This window comes from Caretta caretta, chromosome 3, assembly GCF_965140235.1.
Source record: "Caretta caretta isolate rCarCar2 chromosome 3, rCarCar1.hap1, whole genome shotgun sequence".
In the NCBI taxonomy this organism is placed as follows: domain Eukaryota; kingdom Metazoa; phylum Chordata; order Testudines; family Cheloniidae; genus Caretta; species Caretta caretta.
The window spans coordinates 30,116,327-30,134,950 of record NC_134208.1 but is presented as its reverse complement, the minus strand read 5'-3'; the positions used below and the strand labels follow the sequence as shown (position 1 = coordinate 30,134,950).

Below are 18,624 nucleotides of genomic sequence, written 5' to 3'. Positions count from 1 at the left end.
TATTTTTAGTGTGCTGGCTTAATCAGGCATGGGTATGTCTCCCTGAGCTGGGAATCCCACCCCTCCAGCTCCAGGTGCAGATAGACTATTGCAGCTTACGGCCTCTCCCTTCTGACATATAGAGGCATAGGAACTGTCCTACCAGAAAAGACTAGTGGTCCATCTAGTCCAGTAGCTCGTATCTGACAGTGGCCAATGTCAGATATTCAGAAGAAGGTGTAAAATCCCGCTAATGCACCTACCTAATGGGGCAATATTGCCCCATCTAGTGATCAGCTGATTGGAGCCTGTGTAATTTTACCTTAGTAATGCAACTGCATTATTATTCCTATAACAACTGTCTACTGCTATTTTAGCAGCTTATTAAACTGGCCTCAGCATTCCGGAGAGTCCATTCACATCTGACCTGAGCATTCTAAGACAGAGGCCTCCTGAACCCAGAGCCTCCTTGCCTGGGAGCTGGAGTACTGCCCATCATTGTAGACAAGCTTTAATTCAGTGTCTTCAGTAAAATTATAAAAAGATCTTAACAAAGCCATCTGTCACAAGCAGAGTCCAGTTTGATCCATTTTAAATGCTAACAAATGCTGCTGATCCAATTTTGTTTGACTGCTGCTGCCACATGTCTTGGGATTCATGAGGGCCTCAGCTGTTTTTCTTTCATTTTTGTATTGCTGCCCAAGTATTGGCATGTGTAATGTTGCAAGATTAAGCTAAAAATAGAAAGTTCAAAAGACATGAAGGAAGATTTTACACTGTTTTGACTGCTGCTTTCTTTGGGGAACAAAAAATGCCAGCTCCACAGCAAAGAGCAAAACAAGAACAAAGACACCAAACAACCCTAAGAGATAAAGGACAGAACTGAACTTTAGAATGTACAGGTGATCTCGGAACAGAAGAAATAAGAGGCCTAAGTAGGCTTTCAAAGCACAGGCTGTTACCTGCTTTCCAGATCTCAGACAAACATGGCCCAGTTTGCGAGGGGGGTGTTTTGGCTTTGGTTTTAACCAGTTAAACACTTCCTGCTCACACAGTATGCCTGGCCAATGTGGATCTGATCAAACCACTTTAAAATGAGGGCTGTGCTATTTCCCTACCTAGTTTGGAAAGTGGATTACAACCATCAGTTTTAAATGATTTTGTCAGTTCATCGGAATAGCCAAACTGAATCAGATTGAGGCCCATCTAGTCTAGTATCTTGTCACCAGCAGCAGCAAATACCAGAGGTTCGGAGAAAGGTGCAAGAAACCCAGCAGTTATGGGATTACCTGTCTTGAGTGAAAGTTTCCCCCTAATCCCCAATAGTTTGAGGTTGGCTGAAGCCCTGAAGCATGGGGATTTAACAATAGAGTTTCTATTTTTAAAAGGTAAGTGATGTCTAAGCCACATAAGTAGACAACTACAATTAAAGCATTAAAAATGTTTTGTTACAACAAGTAAAACTTGTGGTCAAAATTTTCAAACCTGCGTGCCTAATTTTAGGCCCTTAGATCCATATTCGGGGGCCTCAAGAGAAGTAGTTTGATTTTCAGTCAGTGGAAGCTGCACATGCTGAGCACCTCTGAAAATCAGGCCACTTTTATTTAGGTGCCTAAACTGGCACTTAGGTGATGAACTTTGGGCACTCAAGTTTGTAAACTCTGACCTTATTGTATTTAAGCTGAGCTACAGTGACTCTATTAGGCAACCAACCACTCAAACAGATGCAGAAAAGCAATTATGAGAAGAAAGCAAAGCTGCTCCCCCTTTCTGAACGTGGTGAGGAGATAGCAAAATGGAAACCTTCTTAGGGGCTGTTCGAGGAAAATGCTCTTGGATACTTTGGATTGCAACTAACTAATGGATGACAGTTGGAAAGAGAGCGAAAAGGCATCTTAAAAATTAAAATAGGCTCTGAAATATCATAATCCACAATGCAACATACTGCTACGAATACGATCTTACACCCGAGTTGAATACTATCCAACTGAGACAGAATGAGAACATTGGTGTGAATGGTGACAAGGCAATTCAGATACACCTGAAGCAGATCTCCTTAAAACACCTGCCTGCTAATAATGACTCCTTGTGTTTGTGGGTATAGATGAGATTGCTGCCTTACTCTAGATTCCTATTAAACTGATATCAAGCATAGTCCTTTCATAAATAATTGATCATGTTATCCCAGTAACTAATTAAGTGCTCTTGGAATTATTTAGACCAATTGTGCAGGGGGAAATGGAAAGATAAAATAAGATAAAGCAATGTTGTTCTATTATCTAAGTGCAAAAGCTCCCTCTAGTGATGAGAACGTTCCTTAAGCATTTATGAACGTCATATACAAAATAATAAAGGCCTAGTATGGCTGTCTATGCCTTCCTGCCTCTTGGCTGGATTTCTGCAATGTGCTTTATCTGGAACACCAACTGAAAACTACTCAAATTTCAGCCACAGAAGAACACAGCAACACAACTGCTCTAGGGCCTTTGTCTGCAAGAGTCTGAGGCCAATATGTTGCAAACTGCACCTGCTGCCTGTTATCTCACAAGTATACTTCAAGATTTTATATATAATCTCTTTTAGTAACATGGGACCTAATAAACTGTGTCTTAATTTATGCCCCACGATGGTAATTAAGACCAGTGATGACCAGAGGCCTAGTGTTCCCAGATATAATCTCAAGATGGTGGTAGGATGGATGGCTTTCTCCTTCAAGAGGCACAACTCTACTCTGTAATGCTCTCTCCTCAAACTCTCTGGCCTGTGTTATACAGGAGGCCAGAGGAGATGATCATAATGATCCCTTCTGGCCTTAAATTCTAGGAATCTCAACCTAAACCATGGAATATCTATGGCAATCTTCCCGGCAAGTCGACAAACACTTTAAATGGCCTTTTTGTAGTTTTCTCACCTATGATTTTAATTATAGTTTGTGCACAATGCTTTATACAATATAAAAGGCAAAGAAAGGTTACATGACATGCCTGACCAAGGCTACTTTGCAATTCAGCGACAGGCCCAAGAATGGAAGAACCCAGACTTCTTCCTATCCCCCACTCTAGGGTTGCCAACTCTGACTGATCCTATTAAAATCTCCTGGATTGCGTTCAATAGTCACCGGGAGATCGATGCTGATTCTGGGGGACTCCAGGCCAATCCTGGAGGGTTGGCAACACTACCCCACTCCTCTGCTCTCATCTTCACAAAACACCACAGCAAACGTGACAATCCTGAGAGTTTAGAAGAATGCATATTTCATTCAATATAAAAAAAAAGTCTCTATTTATACAGGAAAAAAATCCCAACACATTCGTGAGTGCGGGGAGAGGAAAAGAACACTGCATGTTACGGTACCATTCTGCAATGTATGGAAACGTAAATATAAAAAAGAGACTTCTGAAAAACAAACACATTGGGAAGAATTCCAGACCCTTAGTCCTGAAACCAAATCCCATGGGCAGAACCTTGCCTCTGCACAGAATCACACTAACTTTGATGGAGATCAGCCTGAGCACAAAGGCCAAGCCGTGGAATTCTGACCACAAGACCAGAGTGCCATAGACTGGAAGGAAACAGATATTTTCTGCCATTTGCCAATACACACTGACTTTTCTACCACGTTGACTTCATTACCGTCTTCCCTCCCTCTCCACTTCTAAAGACAAAATTCTCTGCCGATAGATGAAAATTCTCTGAATTTTCCAAACCATTTCTATGAAACAATACAGTGTTTAAGGACAAGACTCGTAATCCCTATCCTTCAATGAGAATAACACAGGCTCACCCCTGCGCCTCATGGAGCTCATTATGGGATTGGGATGGGAGTTCTAGCAATAAATTTACCAACTCAAATAATTTCAACCAAAAGCAAAGCATAAACTGGTTCCAGATAAGAAAAAATACAGCTGATATTGACTTACACAGTCTGATTTTTCTAACTATTGCATAGTTTAAATAGTTTACATTTTGGAGAAATTATGCAGTTTAAAATAATGGGTTTTTTTTTTAAAAAAAGCAATGCACGTTATCCTCAGCCATCCATTCAAGTTTTGCATAGCTTAAACTACAACCTCCTCTTGTGGTCAAGTAAAATTAATATCTAAACAGCTGAGATTTTTTCCCCCACAGAAAAACATCGTAAAACATCATTTTCTTAGGGAGAAAAAAAGCAAATTATACACATGTAGAAAAGAATGAAATGATATGATTTTTTCAAATAAACGTTTACAGTTCATATCACCATTATAAATCAAGAACATCATTAAAACTCTACCTGAGAGTTCTGGATGCTGCCATTACATAAACACAGGCCTGTGGAACAAACTACATAGAGTTAACTCCTGACCAGAGTTTCTGCCACTTAGAGTGTCCCTTTTTAAAATGTCCAGTACCCAGTCCCCCACAAAAAAAAGTCCTATTTGTACATTAGAATCAGATTACGTGGATACCTACATCAAGTCCCAGTAAGCATCAACATACATTAATAAAGAGAGAGCAGCATAAAACAAAAACCATCATAATTCCAAATGAGCCCCCCACTACAATATCCTTTCTGGGTAATCAGAAATGTTTACAGGTACATGATAAGAGGGGAAAGTAGTGCATTATCTGCAAGCATTCCTTAAACCATTCTTTTTATTTCATAATATTAGTGATGATTTGAACATACAGCAAGGAATTTCAGAGGAATGTCAAAACATCACCTTTAAACTCACCCTGCTGTGTGTTAATGGTATGGAAGCACCCCTGCTTGATGACTTCTAATCCCTAAAGAAAGTGGAGTAATTTAAAGCATAAAGTTCCATCTTTAGCTCTTGATCGCCTTGTTTCTGAAGCAGTAGATATGTCAGAAAATCATAGTATTGTAATGTTTTCTAAAGTCCTTTTATTTTACAGGCATGTCACAACCACCATCCCAGTGCATACTGTGTCCAGAGAAGCAGCCTGAATGCTAGGAGACACCCAGTCCCATATGTATACTCCTACCTAGCCTACCTTGGTTTAAGACCAAAATTCCCAATTCGATAAACACTCCCGTCTTCTCAACTAGTGGGGTCAGAGTCAGAAAGATCTGTTTAAATCACTAGTTGCTTGTCTGTCTCTGAGATGGACACATAGGTCCTGATCCTGCATCAAGAATGCACTCACTTAAACTGAGCTCTGTACAGGTGCAAGAGTCCTCACCTGTGCATCCCAAGTCAGGATTGGAGCCTTAGAATGTCACTTTACACAGAGTACAGACAAAGGTATCTGGGAGTGGGTTCTAATTAGTAGGGGTTCCGGTTTAACTATGTACCCACCTGGATGATTTTTATCTAATTTTAAATTATTATTGACTCACTTCTTGTAGACATCACCGAAGAAATGGGTCTTAAGGAGGGATGTGAATAAAGACCTGGCAGGGGCTTGGTGAACCAGAATCGGGGGAGTATTCTACACATAGGAGGTGGCTTGAAGATTGTAATGAGACATCTGGGATTCCAGACTCCTTTCTTATATTCAAAATAAGAAGTAATTGTGGTAAGTGGAAGGCGTCTCTTGGCAAATTCTGACCTTTTACAGGCAATCACTGTAAGTTTATATATAGATTCAGATCTAAATAGAGATATAGATCTCTCTCCTCCCTCAGAGACCCCACTGCTGATCTGTCAGGAGTTGAACTCCGGAGTGCACTGACTGATAAACACATTGGACCTTAGGCTCAAAGTTAAAAATGGTCTCCCGCTTCAGCTTGCTTGTAAATACCACTGAATGGCAGTATCACCCCATATGGCTAATCAGCCACATGTACCATATTCTGAAGAGCAATCTGGGATGCAAGTCACTGAGCAGACCCATAGGAGAAATCCAGCAAAGTAACAGAGTAGACTGGGAAATGGCTCATTTCTTCAGTTCAGTGGCATTTATAAGGAAGATGAGGCTGGAGGACAGTTTTAATGTTCAACCCCCAGCTAGATGTGATAGTCTGTCACAGCGCACCCAGGGACTTTTAGCAGCTGGTCAGCTCCTTGCCCAGAGAGCAGTAAGCAATTAAAGGTCACTCCTCCTGAACCAATTTTTGATTGTTGAGGCCTGCAGGAGTTTTCAATGGGAGTTTTCTTAGTCAGGCCTGAAATTAAGAGGCTTTCAAAGTGTGAAACTAACATTGATCCCTGGAAAGACCTTATTCTAAACAAACAGAAATTCCGTCCTGATGAGAGTTCAAAGCTAAGTCCCCAGCAGCTGTCTGCATTGGTTTCCACTCCCTCTGGGATAAATATTCATGAGCCAGCCTGGTTTCCAATGGAGACAGTAAACACACTGGGGAAACCAGCAACTATCAGGGGATTCTGTTTCAGTTGAACACACAGAATAAAACTAAGCCTGGCAAACTTGGCAGCACACTCTATACCAGGCTTTGCTACTAACGCAGCCGCTGTTTTGGGGACTTTGCAATCAACGTGGCATGGTCTCGACTTTACACAGCAGTAGCTGGTGTTTCAGAAGCTGAGAATTAGGACTTGCTGGCTACAGCTGGTATCTTTAGCCTTTGGTAAGGATTGTTCTTTTTAAGATTATTATTACAATAATGCTTCTCTTAGCAGTCACCCAATGGAGCAACACAAATCAGCTGCCTAGTAGAAGAGGGTTATTAAGTAAAGGGGAAACAAAATAGCACACAGGTTGCCTGTTGGAGGTTGGGGTCTTAGTGCAGATTGCTTGCCAGATCCTGAAAGAAAGTGCTAGGAGAGAAAGGGATGAAGGAGAGAGAGCTGTGGGATTGGATGGTCTTAGAGAGCATCTCCTCTTAGCCTTCCTAGTGGTGACAACATATCGCATCACAGGGGAGACACAGATGGGAAGCAGATCAACTGGATTCAGGAGAACCACCTCCGCCAGGTACCGGTTACCAGCAGCCAGACCTTTGGTGGACCTCGCCTCATCCTCGTCTCCTTCTCTCAGCACCCCCCAGCATGGGAAAGCTCTGCCTGCCAGTCAGGTCTTAGCACAACAGGCAGCCCGGGCCCGGGAGGAGGAGCAGGCAGCACTACGGAAGGACCAGGTTCGGCAGGACAAGATCTGGAGGGAGTTTATGGAGGCTGAGTGGAGGGGAAGAAAATATTGGTAAGTACCTCAATTCCAACTTCACGTGCTTGTCTTAACACTGCCACTGCTCAGAGACTTAGGTTATATCTACACTGTAGCTGGAAGAGGTAATTTCCAGCTCAAGTAGATATAGCTACGCTACCTCCGATCAAACTAGCATGATAAAGACAGAAGGGTAGCCGCGGTGGTATGAGCAGCAGGAGGGGCTAGCCATGCGAGTATGTACCTAGGATCTCAGGGTAGCTAGCCCAGCTTGACGTTTGCACTGCTGTGGCTACACTCTATATTTAGTGCACTTACTCTGATTGATCTAGTGTGGGTATGTCAACCTGAACTGGAAATCACACCTACACTCGGTGCGGACATACCCTGAGGGCCTGATCCAAAACCCATTAAGTCAATGGAAAGACTTCCACTAAATGGACTTTGGATCAGGCCCTAATTCTGCAACTGCCGAGAGTAAACACCATCTCTGTTCTCCTCTTTTTGGCAATACTCTGTTGGAGTGTATCTCCTGGCAAGCCATGCTTGAGCGGAAACAGAGACACTAAGGAACCCCAGGCTTAATACTGCTCAGCTGTATATGGATGTCCACACAGTGAGGATACAAATGTGACAGCATCTGTAATTGATTGCACAGATGCTGATATTATTGCCTGTCCTCAAATTCTTGGAAATGGCTGAAATAGAGATTGGACAGAGTGTTCTGCCAAAAAATTATTTGTGCTTCAACCCTGCAAATCTCTTGAGTGCCCCTAACCCCGCACATATAGACACACCCACACAGGGAAAATCCCATTGTTACTAATATATCAGCAGGGTGTATAGCATGCCTGGGGCATAAATTATGCTTTCATTGGATATATACACAGTTGAGCTGATGGAACAGGCTTTAAGATCTCTCTCTCTCTCTCACACACACACACACTATTTGTGATCATTCTCCAATTTACAACATCAACATGCCCGCTGGAAGAATATGTTTGGTAAAAGCAAGGTTAGCTTGAGTTCTGATTATATGCCAGCCTCATCCAGCCAGACACCAGGGAAGCAAGGTAATAAGTGGGTAATCAGCTACCATGACCTTCCCTTGGATTCAGTGGAAAGGAGGGAAGAGATCTTTTGATAGCTCCCCTTCTCCCACCAGCCTCCTGCAGATGACACCAACCCTAGCAGTGATTGCTTCTTTCCTCAGGGACATATTCTTAACTTTTCTCTTTGCCTCTTTCAACTCAGCCTCCAGGTGAGAGGAACAAAGCTCACCAGCAGCTCCACATCCCCTCACAGAGCTTGGGATGGGAGAAGTCCTCTCCATTCTGGTAGCCTGGGAATGAAAGAGGGTCTAAGGAGATGAGACCAATGGGCTGATTTTCATATGATGAAGCCTAGGCAGTCCTTGATTACTAGTACTTCAGAATACAAATATAGTATTCTCCAGATCCGATATGTTTGTACAGCGCCTAACACAACGGGACCCTGATCTTGGGGCCTCTAGGCGCTACTGAGATATGAAAATATAATAATAATAAATACAATGCCAATTAATTATTATTATATGCTAAACTGCACTGCAGGACTTCCACACCACAGTAGCAGTGTCCACATGGTGAGTTACTGCACAGCAAGCTGGTGAGCTGTAGATTTACACTGTGGATTGCTGTGCAGTAACTTACCAGGAAGGCAAGCCCTTAGATAGCACCTTCTCTCCACAGATACCAAAGCACTTTAGAAAGATGGCTATACTGTCATTAGCCCCATTTTACAGATGGGGAAAGTGAAGGGATTTGCCCAAACTCACAAAGCAAATTAGTGGCAGAGTCAGGAATAGGACTCGGGTTTCCTGACTCACAATCCTGTGATCATGTCACAGCTTCCAGTTTGTCCATTTGTACAAAACACTGTAGCAGGTGGCTGCTCCCCTACCTGCAAATAAAGCTTAGCATGAACAATGAAAGCCATGTGCTCATTGCAGGAGGGAGGTGTAAAACACAGAGAGCTTTATGACTGTAAGAAACTGTTCTCCTGTTAAACTAGTCTGAGCAGCAGGAAATGGATGGACTGAAAACATCAGATTTGGAATTTAAATAGACTCTCAAATGGCAGACACAACAGCAAAAAACTTCTCTTTATTGAGTTACTTTTCTAAGGAGAACACATACTTCAGGCGCTTCTGCCTTACTGTTATTTTTAAAGTAGACAGCCTGTAGGGCTGTGAAAAACCATACAGAATACCTCTATGTTTGTTCTTATTAGGAGGAATTTCTTTCTATTAACATGGCTATTAACCAGAAAAATCAAGGTAGAATACCTAGAATTCTGGCTAAGATTGGGGATTACTCTATGTCAAAGTTTGGGTATTGTTAGTAATAACTTTTAATTGACACCAGCTGATCTCTGGGTTGTTGGAAATGGAATTTTTGTTGTGAGAAAAAGGGTGCAAAGATGGACATCAGAGCAGCATCTATTATTGGCATGATAGGAGAGATTGGCAAGGGAGCATTTGCCAGCAACCATAAACGCAGATGTCTTTGAAACACAAGAGCTCATCCAGTTTTTGAAGCTGACACTCTTGAACTTTCAGCCAATTCAGTAAATGGAGATGTTTGCAGCTCCTGCTGAGAGCAGATGCATGTCTGCACCATGTGAAACAATTCTTTGTATCCACTGTGTGTGTGTGATTCTCATTGTTCAGGTACCACAGTGATGAGCACCATATAAGAACATGAATTAACAACTTGTGGCCCAGTTGTGTTCAAATTCAGAGCTGGATTCATTCTGAGAAGAATGTACAGCTTGGTTCTAGAATAAAGTCTGACTGTACCAAGATATTCTAGTCACACAATTGAGGTAAAAATTATCTGGAGAGAGAGAGAGATCGGTAAAGCAGTGACCCACAAAACCCTGGTCTGTATTAAAAGACAAAATCACTATTGTAATTATCTGACTACTTCTGCTGAGAGGAAAGAGTTTGTCCTGAGAAAGTGGGAGTGAAAACCTTTCATTTATTATTTGTTACTGGGACTGTGTCTTACTATGTGTTTGTATCCTGCCTAGCACAGGGTGATCCCAATTGTGATGGGGGTCTTCCATTAATACCCACTTCTGCTCAAAGGGACATCAATAGTCACTGCAAATATTTATACATTTTAAATAGGCCAAAATAATCTCTTAATCAGGGGCTGAGCCTGCTCATTTTCTCTTTTAAAAAGAAAAGAACCCTAAAATTAACGGATCACTTAGAATCGCTATTCTTTGACTTTTGCAGCTTTATTCTATGATACAGAATCAGGTTTATTTTAAATCATAGAAAATTTATGAAACTAAAGTACGGAACAGGAATGAGTCATGTAAATTAAAAACTTTTTTTTTCTACTCCAAGGTACCAGAATTGGGGTTTCATGAAGGACTATGATCCAATGGTAGGTTACACATAAATTTACTAACTGTAATCCAGGCTTTTTTTGGTTTACAACAGAGTGTCTAGTAGGCTAATATTCTAAATTGAGCCATCCTTGAAAGTAATTTGTCAAATTGTTTAAGATTAAAAACTGCAGGGAAATATGCCTAAGAAATCTGAAGTGCCACGCATCTGCTATTCTTATTCTAAGCAGATGGAATGCACTGTGTGTGTATTTCACCTCGGTTTTGAATCAAGTACAAATGCCATAAAAGGACGGACATTTTAAAAGGGTGCTTGAAGAATCAGCCTAGGAAGAAATATTGTCAGCACAATAGAATCTGAGTCATTTATTTTAAAAAATCCATCATCATCTTGCTCGACAAGTTTATAAATGGGATTATATGATGTGGTTGCCTATAATAGCAGGGTACTGGACTTGATGACTTGGGGGTGGAGGATATCTTCCATCTTATGTTCTTGCCATCACCACCACCAGAGTGGGTCCTGATTGACAGCCCATGCAATGCTGTTGAAGTCAATGGGTTTGAATGTGAAGTCATGCTCCCAGTGATAAAATTCACATTCACTGTGAATGGGAGCAGTATCAGGTCCTGGCTTGAAGCAGAATTCCCCCCTCCTCCCACCCCCAGGTGCCTGTATTCTAAGAGGGGGAGTGTTATCTTATCACAAGAATGTAAACCAATGGCTTTGAATCCAATCCTGCAGCCTTTACTCAGCCAAAACACCTCCTTGGAGTAACTGGAAATTTGCCTGTGTAAGGACACAGGACCATTTATATTTTAAAATACCAAATAGCTGGAAAAAAATGTAAAAATGGATGATTCAACCAGCCAATCTGAAACCACTTTATCTGGATGAAAGTCGGTGCGTTAACTTACCATGTGCTCAGACTATTCTTTGATTGGTTCAGAGAGCTAACTTCTTGGATGCTGCTTCTTTAAAGATTGCTGACCCTTGGTGAATAAGATGGTATACCACTTTTCAACAGCAAATTAAGGTGTGTCTTCTTGGAAGCTGATGGGGCATCACCAATTTCAGTTAGCTTAATAATGATTAATTTTACTGTCTCTACAGAACATTTTCACATAAATTCAGTAAATAAAATGTCAGGTAAATTTTTTAAAAATATCTGAGTGACTTAGAGTCTTAGGTCTCATTGACTTTCATTTTCATTTTTGAAAATGGGAATTAGAGGCTGTTGAAAATTTTACCCATAATCTTAAGCAAGGGTCTTTCCATTTATTTTTTCCAGGGTAAGAAAAAGGAGCAGGAGCAACTGCCTGAGTATATGCCTGTGTTCTCAGACAACGTTCCCAACACCACCAACCAGACTATCGGCAGTAGAATGAACACTGAAACTGGCAAAACTCTAATAAACATGGATTACTTCCTCAGCAGCGGAAGACAAAAGAAGAAACTTGACCAAGAGTTCCAGCCCTCCTAGTGTTAGAAAGAAAATATCCCTAACAAGATATGTGGCAGGATTCAAGCTAACAATCTTTTTAGAGTCTCACAGTAATGAAGTTACAAAGCATCAAAGCCTTTCCTGATATCACTGTATTGCATGACATTTTTTCATGAGCAAAGGTGGACCTTGTGCTTAAAAAACTTCTGGGGAAATCCTCATAATATTCGGAGTGATTAGAATGGATATAAACATGTGCTGTTTAGATCACAGGGTCCAATCATGCTCCCATCAAAGAAAATGGCATTAACTTCAAAGGGAACAAGGTCACTGCCAGAGAAGAAACCCTAACCTATCTAAGATTGGTCACAAGATCTTGCCAGATGCAAGATAACATTATATTTTTAATTTCAAAGTAATCATTGCACTAGATAGCAGCAGTCCCTTGTGTTCCATTTGTCTAGCTAGGGTTTTATCATACTCCCCATCACATCAATGTCTGAACTTCTCACCAAAAGTAAAAACCAAGATGATGAAAATCTCTGTTCTAATTTTTCTCCCTACTTCTGTGGAAATGGGTGAAATTTTCCATTTTTTAAATTTGCTTTTTCCCCTCTCCTTCCTTTTACTGCTACCACTGCCCTCCTCTTTCTCTTCATCTGATTTAGTTGTGTCTGGGGGAACACTAACACAAAGAGGGTTTTACACTCTACTCTGGAGGCACTGGTAGTCATTCTGATCTCCTTCAGTGGTAAGTTCCAAGTTTTGGTTGCCCAGAAAACCTGGTCTCCCATTCTTACAAGCTTCACCCTTGAGTTTAACAGATTCATAGTTCCTGAAGAATGTCGTTGCCCAGGAAGATCATCATCATGTTGAAAGAGGGAGCATTCTTTAAGATATCTAGATTCAATTCTATGGAGGGGCTTGAAGGCAAGGATGAAGACTTTGGTTTGACCAGGGAATGGGAGTACAATGCAGAGCACTGAGATGATGCGAAGAGGATGGCTGTTTTCTGGACTAATTTTAGCTGTTTAAGGTTGGAGTGCTCAGACCAAGGTGAAAAGGGCTTTAGCAATCCAGCTTGAAGATCCCAAAAGTATGGATCACTGTAGCAGAGTCATCACCCAAATACAATAGGGCACAATGCTCTAGCCAGACTTCAGTGGAAAGGCATTTTTCTGTAGTTGCCTATATTTCAGACTCCAGCAGCAGGGGGCAGTCCAAAAGCACTGAAAAGGTGGGGAACAATTTGACAACTGAGAGCTAGCCACCCTCAATAGAAGGTGAGGTGATGGGATTTCAGCAAGGCATAGGGACAGTTTGGAGCTGGTGCTCTCTGTGCTGGGGAGTAAAGGAGAGGTAGAGGGAGGTGCCACCTGCTGCCATTTAAGACTATGGCAACACACAGTTCCCCTAATGGTTTCACCTATGTTTTAAAGGCTGGAGAGAAAATTGATCCTTGTGGGATGCCACAGCTGAGCTCTCTGGAGGAGATGAAGGAACACCACAATCTGCGAGCATCCCGAAAGGAGGCCTGGCTCCATTTCAGTGCTTTGCCATTGACCCTCGAGGAGATGCAGGAGTCTTCTATAGTAAATGGGCTCAAAACAACTGTATAGAGTTGCACAAAGCAGGGGTGACATAACCATCATTCTGTCCCCTCACCCTGACAGTCCAGGCTCTCTCCTGGGCCCAAGGACTGCTTCCCCTTCCTCCCCCACCCCAGCATCTAACAGAGGTAGAGAGGAGACCAGGTGCTCCCCTCCCTCTACAATGACCAGCACAGCTTGCTGGCTACAAAGGGGAACAAATGCTGCCCCACCTAAGCACACAGAGATGTGCTCAGCACTGTGTCCAAGACTAGTCTGTGCAGCTTGTAATTTACATTATCTCCTTGGAAATTAACGTTCAGTTTTGTGCTGTAATTAGATTTCTTATCCTGAGAGATACTGCGCAGCCCCAACTCCCATTGAGGTAGGAGTTGCATGCTGAGTTGCAGGTGGTCAGTATCTCTCATGATCAAGCTCTCATCCAGCCTCATGTCAGAACAGCTCATTTATAACTAGGGCCCTACCAAATTCAGGCCATGAAAAACGCATCACGGACCATGAAATCTGGTCTTTTGTGTGCTTTTACCCTATACCATACAGATTTCACAAAGACCAGCATTTCTCCAATAGTGGGTCCTGACCCAAAAGGGAATTGCAGGGGGGTCACAAGGTTATTTTAGGGGGGTTGAAGTATTGCCACCCTTACTTCTGTGCTGCCTTCAGAGCTGGGTGGCCAGAGAACGGCAGCTGTTGGCCGGGCACCCAGCTCTGAAGGCAGCGCCCAGCCAGCAGCAGCGCAGAAGTAAGGTTGGCAAAACCACACCGTGCCAGCCTGACTTCTGCGCTGCTGCCTTCAGAGCTAGGAGGCCGGAGCGTGGCGGCTGCTGACTGCGGGCCCAGCTTGCAGGCAGCAGCGCAGAAGGGTGGCAATACCATACCGTGCCATCCTTACTTCTGCGCTGCCCCAACCCCCCCCCCCCCCCACACACACACACAGCTCCTTTTTGAGTCAGGACCCCTCCAATTACAACACCATGAAATTTCAGATTTAATTAGCTGAAATCATGAAATTTACGATTTTTTAAATCCTATGATCATGAAATTGACCAAAATGGACCCTGAATTTGGTAGGGCCCTATTTATAACTCATTCAGCAAAGAACACCAAAAGCACCTGAGGTTACATGCCTAGCAACCTGCAGGTGGCACTCCAGACCAAACAATCCCTTGGAAAGAAAACTAAGGGAAAGCAATGTTACGCAATGATTTTTAAAATGAACATTCCTATTGGCAGCATGCCAGATTCCCAGCGTGGTTACCTCTGTGTAAATCCAGAGTAACTCCACTGAAGAGTTACTCCAGATTTACACTGGGGTAGTAGAGTACATTCTCTCTCTTTTTTAAATTGGATTAAAAGCATCAAGCCAAATAATGCCACAGTAATTTCAGGGAGGTGGGGAGGTTGCAGTGAAAGGTCATACTGGTTTGTCTTTTTAATTAAAATGTTTTGGCTTAACTGATGAAAACTAATTTATTTTGCGCAACTATTTTGATTTATTGCTGGAATGAGTTGCTGTGCATCATCAGTGTTAAATCAGGCTACTCTGTTCAGAGGTCTTGACGTGATGGAAATGAGAGAAGGAACATTTCACATCTTTGCTACTTGGCAATGGGAAAAAGCTGCCAAGTTCTTCGGGGCAAGTAAGGGAAATGGCTTCTTTTCAGAACTGTGGCGTGTCAATGAAGATATGGAATGTGGGTAGAAATTAGTTTTTAGCTCTAAGGGCCCGATTCTGCCTTAGGGTGTACGTCTACACTGCAGTTGGGGGTGTGATTGTAGCTCAGATAGGCATACCCGCTCTAGCTTTAATCGAGCTAGCATGGCTAAAAAAAAATACTCTGGCACAGGCTGTACAAGCCTGCCTAGAATCTGTCTGCCAAGCTAGCTAGTTTAAAGCTAGCAGGAATGTACCTACCTGAGCTCCAATATTGCCTCCCCTTGCAAAGTAGATGACCCTTAGGTACACAGTTGCAACTCTCATTGAAATTCTGTGCCTACGCACACAGAAATTAGATCTTGGTGTCTAAGGGAAGACTGGTGCACAGGAGATTTATACTTGAGGGGGGTTGAAATTAGAGCTGGTCAAAAAATTTCTGTAAAATGGTATTGCTGGGTTTTGACCAGCTCACAGATTAGCTGAAATTTTTTGAATACTTGAAATTTTGATCATTTAAATTACCCACATTTTTTCTGCATGGATTTTATCCCTAAAATATCTTTTCTACATATGAATCATCTCAACATTTTTTTGAAATTATATTTTTAAGTCTTTCTATCTAGTTGTAAACGTAACAAAAGTTTTTCTAAGAGCTTGATTATGGAACCTTTATTCATATAAAGAAAAGGAGTATTTGTGGCACCTTAGAAACTAACAAATTTATTTATTTGATGCATCCAATGAAGTGAGCTGTAGCTCACGAAAGCTTATGCTCAAATAAATTTGTTAGTCTCCAAGGTGCCACAAGTACTCCTTTTCTTTTCGTGAATACAGACCAACACGGCTGCTACTCTGAAACTTGTCCTTATTCATATAGTCCCCTTGAGGACAATAACTACATCATTATTCAGAGAAGTCGGGGCCAATGTCCTCCCAGTAGCTCAGACTCGCAAGAAATAAAAATACTTTGAAATTTCACACTTATGCCTTCACATCACACGTATGCTCACAAATCATTGAAATCCTTCTCCAGCATATTTCTACCATGGTTTTGTTTACAAATAGTGATCCTGATTCCGCTGTCTTTATACTGGCAAAGCTCCCATTGAAGTGCCACATGGGGTCTTCTACTAAGTACTGGTACTGATTGAAGCATGTTTATGGGGTACAAAGCAAGGTCCTAATACTGCAAACATTTAAGCACAGAATTCGACTGCGACCTATTGATTTCAATGGGACTACTTAACTTTACGCACATGAAGTACGTCGATAAGCGTTTGCAGGATCAGGGCCGTCACTATGTTACCATTGCAAAAACCCTGGGTAAAAGCAACAGTAGTTCTACAGAAAATCTTGGTAAGGATACCTGGGATTGTGCCAAAGCATACAGGGATTTTCAGCTTAATCATGAAAGTGCACAGCATTAGAATTAACAGTGCCATGCATTGTTGCCAGATTACAATATTCCAGAACTTTGTTGCCCAGATTCGATGTGTGATTATGTTAATACTTGACTTTCTGATTAAGATAATTGAAAAGGGGATTGAAAATGGCTTTAAAATGCTGTTAAGTGGCAATTAGATATTAATAGCTTATTTCTGTCCCAAAGGTACTGAGCACTCACAACTCCTGTTGAAATCAATGCAGGCTACAAGCACCTTTGAAAAATCAGGGCATAAACACATTTCACTAACAAATGTCTGGAAGGGGAAAGCAATTCCTTATAAAGTAAAACAAATAAAGGGCAGTACAGCCTTGATAATCTGAGTGATGCATGGACATTTTGAATAGAGCTGGATAATTTATGTTGTTTAGTTGTAACCCAAAACTCTAGAAAACTACCAACCAGTAAATAAAAATCAGAGCCCAACAATATCCTACCTCACCCATATATTATCAGCCCTCATCACATCCTTCCTTTCATGAAAGCCTGGTAAAATAAGATGGGCTGTGCAGTTTATTCTGGGCTATTTCAGGCCAGCTGGGACTTCAGATTCTAAAGCTGAGAGCCCCTTGCAGAGAATCCCCCACCAGCAGCCCCCCCTTTGTTAATGTGAGGATGCTCCTACTTGAGCCCCTATGCTGAGTTCAATGGCAACAATGTCACAAAGGAAGAGTGGTGCTCTCTAGGGTAGGCAGGTGCTAAGTCATGAATCCTACAATCAAAGCTAGCACCTAAGGCCTACCAATAGGCAGCCAGATCTAATCAAGGAGCTCTTGTACAACATGCCCATGGTGAGAGGTCTTAATCAAGAAGGCTGTCGCATTCTATACCAGTTTCAGTGATCAAATTTATCTGAGGCATAGTTCCACCTACTCTGCAGTGGTTCAGTCTAAAGGTAACAAAAGCATGGATGATGGATCCACACACCAGAGGAATGATTGCAACCGCCAAGCTAGATGGAGAAAAGCAGTCTTGGCTCCTGCTGCTATTTGGTCATTTTAGGGTATGTCTACACCAGAAATTAAGGTATATTTGGAATGTGTTAGACATAACAATGCTATCTTTAATCTAGCTAGTGTGGGTAACAATAGCAGTGAAGACATGGTGCCTAGGACCCCAGCATCGACCAGCAATCTGAGTATATACCCAGACTCCCTGGTGGGCTTGTACTGGGGCAGCTAACCCATGAGGTCGCATCATCATTACCACTGTTACCTGCACCAGCTAGATTAAAACTAGTGCAGGTATGCACTTGAAGTACAGATGTACCCTTTAAGAGTAGCTGGGGAATCTAACCAAAACTGCAAACTGAGTTAACGACTGAGAAAAGACAGACACACACTCTCATCACCAGGGCAGCTATAATCCTTACCCTATCCACCGTTTGCTTCCCCAAATCCAAAATCATTTCTGTCATATCTCAAGTAACCATTATACTCCTGGGCAAATTCTGTGCCAGAAAATTAAAAAATTCTGCACACAATATTTTAATATTCTGCATATTTTATTTGTCAAAATAACACAATAAAATCATGCCAATTTCAATTATTTTGGTAATTTATTTCAAAATACTTGTCAGCATATATGTCTGTAACAATACAGATAAAAAGATACAGGGAATGTTTTTTTGACAAATAGGTTCCTTAATAGGCATATTAATACAGAGCTAGCTAGCCCTCATTCATAGTAATGCAGATTGCTATATATTGAAGATCAGACTAGATTATCATAATGGCCCCTTCTGGCCTTAAAATGTATGCATAATCAATAGAAATTCAATGTGATTAATAGATCTTGAAGAAATGACACTGATGGGGATAAATGAGATTTGAATATTCAATGCCAAATTGTATTGTAAATATTTCAGTGTTCTTATGGTATATAGTTATGTTCTTCAGTTTTATAAGCTTTGCTGTATTTCTTGCCTGATCCAAAACAAGAGATTAAACCTGTTAAGACAATTCATTTTTCATATTTCCTACAGTTAGAGAACATGTACCAGTAAGAATATTACTCTCATTC

At 41.7% G+C, this 18,624-nt stretch overlaps 1 protein-coding gene and 1 long non-coding RNA gene across 3 annotated transcripts in view; one reads left to right on the top strand and one right to left on the bottom strand.

Moving 5' to 3' along the window:
* LOC125634578 (uncharacterized) overlaps positions 1–18,624 on the bottom strand; it is a 275,616-nt gene that overhangs the window by 237,730 nt on the left and 19,262 nt on the right. The window lies entirely within an intron of this gene.
* CIMIP5 (ciliary microtubule inner protein 5) lies at positions 6,267–18,147 on the top strand. 2 transcript variants are annotated; one of them, XM_048845523.2, is made up of 4 exons: positions 6,267–6,511; positions 6,804–7,083; positions 10,445–10,484; positions 11,739–18,147. In XM_048845523.2, exons 2-4 carry the CDS (start codon positions 6,815–6,817, stop codon positions 11,928–11,930), a joined length of 501 nt encoding a protein of 166 aa, XP_048701480.1. In that variant the 5' UTR covers positions 6,267–6,511; positions 6,804–6,814; the 3' UTR covers positions 11,931–18,147. The 2 variants fall into 2 exon arrangements, with proteins under 2 accessions (XP_048701480.1, XP_048701481.1); XM_048845524.2 differs by having other exon boundaries at positions 6,771–7,083.

Bases quoted from the DNA above. Each gene is read 5' to 3' on its own strand.
- CIMIP5 (XM_048845523.2), top strand. From the start codon at position 6,815: ATGGGAAGCAGATCAACTGGATTCAGGAGAACCACCTCCGCCAGGTAC. The intron at 7,084-10,444 runs GTAAGTACCTCA...TTCTACTCCAAG, and splicing joins TGGAGGGGAAGAAAATATTG to GTACCAGAATTGGGGTTTCA. The intron at 10,485-11,738 runs GTAGGTTACACA...TATTTTTTCCAG, and splicing joins TGAAGGACTATGATCCAATG to GGTAAGAAAAAGGAGCAGGA.